Source organism: Montipora foliosa, chromosome 6 (assembly GCF_036669935.1).
Source record: "Montipora foliosa isolate CH-2021 chromosome 6, ASM3666993v2, whole genome shotgun sequence".
Taxonomy (NCBI): Eukaryota; Metazoa; Cnidaria; class Anthozoa; order Scleractinia; family Acroporidae; genus Montipora; species Montipora foliosa.
In genome coordinates, this window is record NC_090874.1 from 57,933,584 (window position 1) to 57,936,083 (window position 2,500).

The 2,500-nt window shown below is 41.3% G+C and overlaps 1 protein-coding gene across 8 annotated transcripts in view; it reads right to left on the reverse strand.

Annotated features, from left to right (window-relative positions):
• The window catches only part of LOC138007893 (cGMP-dependent protein kinase 1-like), a 57,462-nt gene that overhangs the window by 14,411 nt on the left and 40,551 nt on the right, over positions 1-2,500 (reverse strand). For all 8 annotated transcript variants that reach the window (XM_068855010.1, XM_068855009.1, XM_068855011.1 and 5 more), the window contains 3 exons: positions 1,779-1,878; positions 155-196; positions 1-49 (listed from right to left, as the gene is read on the reverse strand). The exon at positions 1-49 is cut by the window's left edge and continues 50 nt beyond it. In XM_068855010.1, the coding sequence (XP_068711111.1) occupies positions 1-49; positions 155-196; positions 1,779-1,878 (191 nt within the window). The remainder of the gene's footprint in view (positions 50-154; positions 197-1,778; positions 1,879-2,500) is intronic.

Consider the following 2,500-nt stretch of genomic DNA (forward strand, 5'->3'; position numbering starts at 1 on the left):
TCCAGGTTTTCCTTCCTGATCCTATTTTCTTTGCAAACCCAAAATCAACCTGCAAGTGGCGATAACAAAACCATTCATCATGTAGTGACATTATCGAAATTAAAACAGAAAGAAAACACTTAGCAGGTGCTTAATTTTAAATCACGTTGCTTACCAATTTGCAGTATCCCTTGCTATCCAGAAGTAAATTCTCAGGCTGCAACAGAAGTAATTCTCTAAGATGGTACGCGCGCTATGACTGGCTAATTATATGCTGACGTCCGGTCACAGCCACAGATCAATAACTTGTAAGGAGTTGTAAGGCGCATTTGAATAATATATACAGGAAATGCACTACGTAAATACATTACCATTACCATTTTGCGGGCTGTATTCTGCAGTACGGAAACACGTGCCGCCTGCTACATTTGAAATTTTAATGAAACATTTTCTAGAAGTTTTTCATGTGGTTTATGTGAAAAAAACTCGAGCAACTGTTTGAATGTTGCAAGCAACTATTTGAAAAAGCCTATAAGATTTATTCGTTCTTCAGATTTTTGCGCAAAGCAATCATTGGAGGCAGTTGAACGCTCCGCGCGACTTCAACTAGTTTCCTTTCCCACGCGCCGTATTACCTCGGAAATAATTAATATAATTATTATATGACTAGCTCCGTGAACGAACAAGATGAAATAAATCCCGCGCTGTGATTGGCTACCCGAGCGGGCAAGATGGAATTATACTGCCCGCGCGGGATTTCTCGCTTGGTCCCGCAAGATCAAACATCGTTTTTTGGTGTTTTATCCCATGTAATAAATCCTTTATTGACCAAGCTTGTTCGGTCAAGATGGCTGGATATTGGTCTCGTTCTTTTTTTTGCGTGTTTATGGAGCGAGACGGATAAACACGCAAAAAAAGAACCTGCCCAATATCTAGCTATCTTGACCGAATAAGCTTGGTCAATAACTCATATATATCTTACTAGCCTCGTTTTCTCGGTTGGTACCGTAAGTTTTTCCCGTTGATTTAAGGCCCGCGCGGTTCGCGTGGAAAAAAAACCGAACGAAAATAGCACCGGCAAAAAGACTCGGTCCCGAACGTACAGTACGGACCTCGAACTCGGTTAGTAAGAGGTATCGAGGAGTTTTTAATTGGGAACGGTACAGCCATAAATGGGGTTATGACTTAAAGCAATCACAACGAATGAAGAGAATCAAATGACCCAATTACAACGCAAAGCAAAAGACCGCAGCCGCCTCTCAGCGCGGGAAAACGTGGCGTTTGGCTCTTTTCTTTGATTGGCCGATTACGTGAAAACCAAGCAAAATATCTTTTGCCACTCAACCAAATATGCTCGCACAAAAAATTACGAGACCAATGACAAAAGAAGACAATGGCGAGGTAAAGCCCCGGGTACACGTTGTAACATTGTTAGAAGAAATGTCCCAACATTGTTATTAGAACGCTTCTAACAATGTTGGATACGCATATAACATTGTGGTAACACGTCACTTTAGTCACCTCTGCCATTTTGCATTGCTCATGGTTCTCGGATTGGAGACTGGGCCCTTCAATCTGATTGGTCTTTGGGATACAACAATAATGTTGAAAGGGCGGCTACACGCTACAACATTTGTTGTATGTTGGAGAAAACGCTTGATTGAACTCACAGCATTCTTCCAATGCAAAATAAACGTCATCAAGCATGCATGCTAAACGCTCTAACATTGTTGACCAAACGAATGTTTTAAAACAATGTATGAAGGGGTAGCCGAGGCTTGAGGATTAATTGTACCAACCTTCAAATCTCTGTACACAATGCCTCTTTCATGAAGATACGTGAAAGCTTCTATAACACAACCTACATAAAAACGTGTGGTCCCATCATCAAATGATGCCCTAGTAATAAGGAAATCAGAACAATGATCAAGGTTATTAAACAAGTAGTCATGCACTTAGTACGAAAACCACCGCTCCGTGGAATGGGCCGAATTATTGAGTGACCGACGCGCCCTACTAAAGGTAAAGGTAAAGTAACTTTATTTAACGTCGGTAGTTCCTTCAGCTACGAGGCTGGTATCAATGGAGGCCGACGGTGCGCCCTTTACCCCCCTCCCTCTGCCCTCCCTCTGTCAGTGCTTCGTTTTACGGATATTTAAAGCTATAGTTACACGAATCAGAGGAAAGTCGAAAAAGACGTTTAAGTCACCGAGGATCGAACCGGGGACCTCTCACTCCGAAAGCCGCGCACTAGCCAACTGAGCCACGACTGCTCCTACTCAGTTAAATCGTCACACATTGGAAGTAGAATGTGTGACAATCAAAGTCTTCACTAATTTAGTCACATAAACTCAAAATTCCACGCCATTAAAAAAAAGGCTTAACACAAGCATTTTCTTAATTTGTAGTTAAGTTTAAATGAAGCAAATTTCTTTTTCTGTACTTATCGATCTTTGATAAATGAATCGATTCATAGGAAGACCTAAAACTTTACTATTAGCCAATGGGCATACATTTGGAA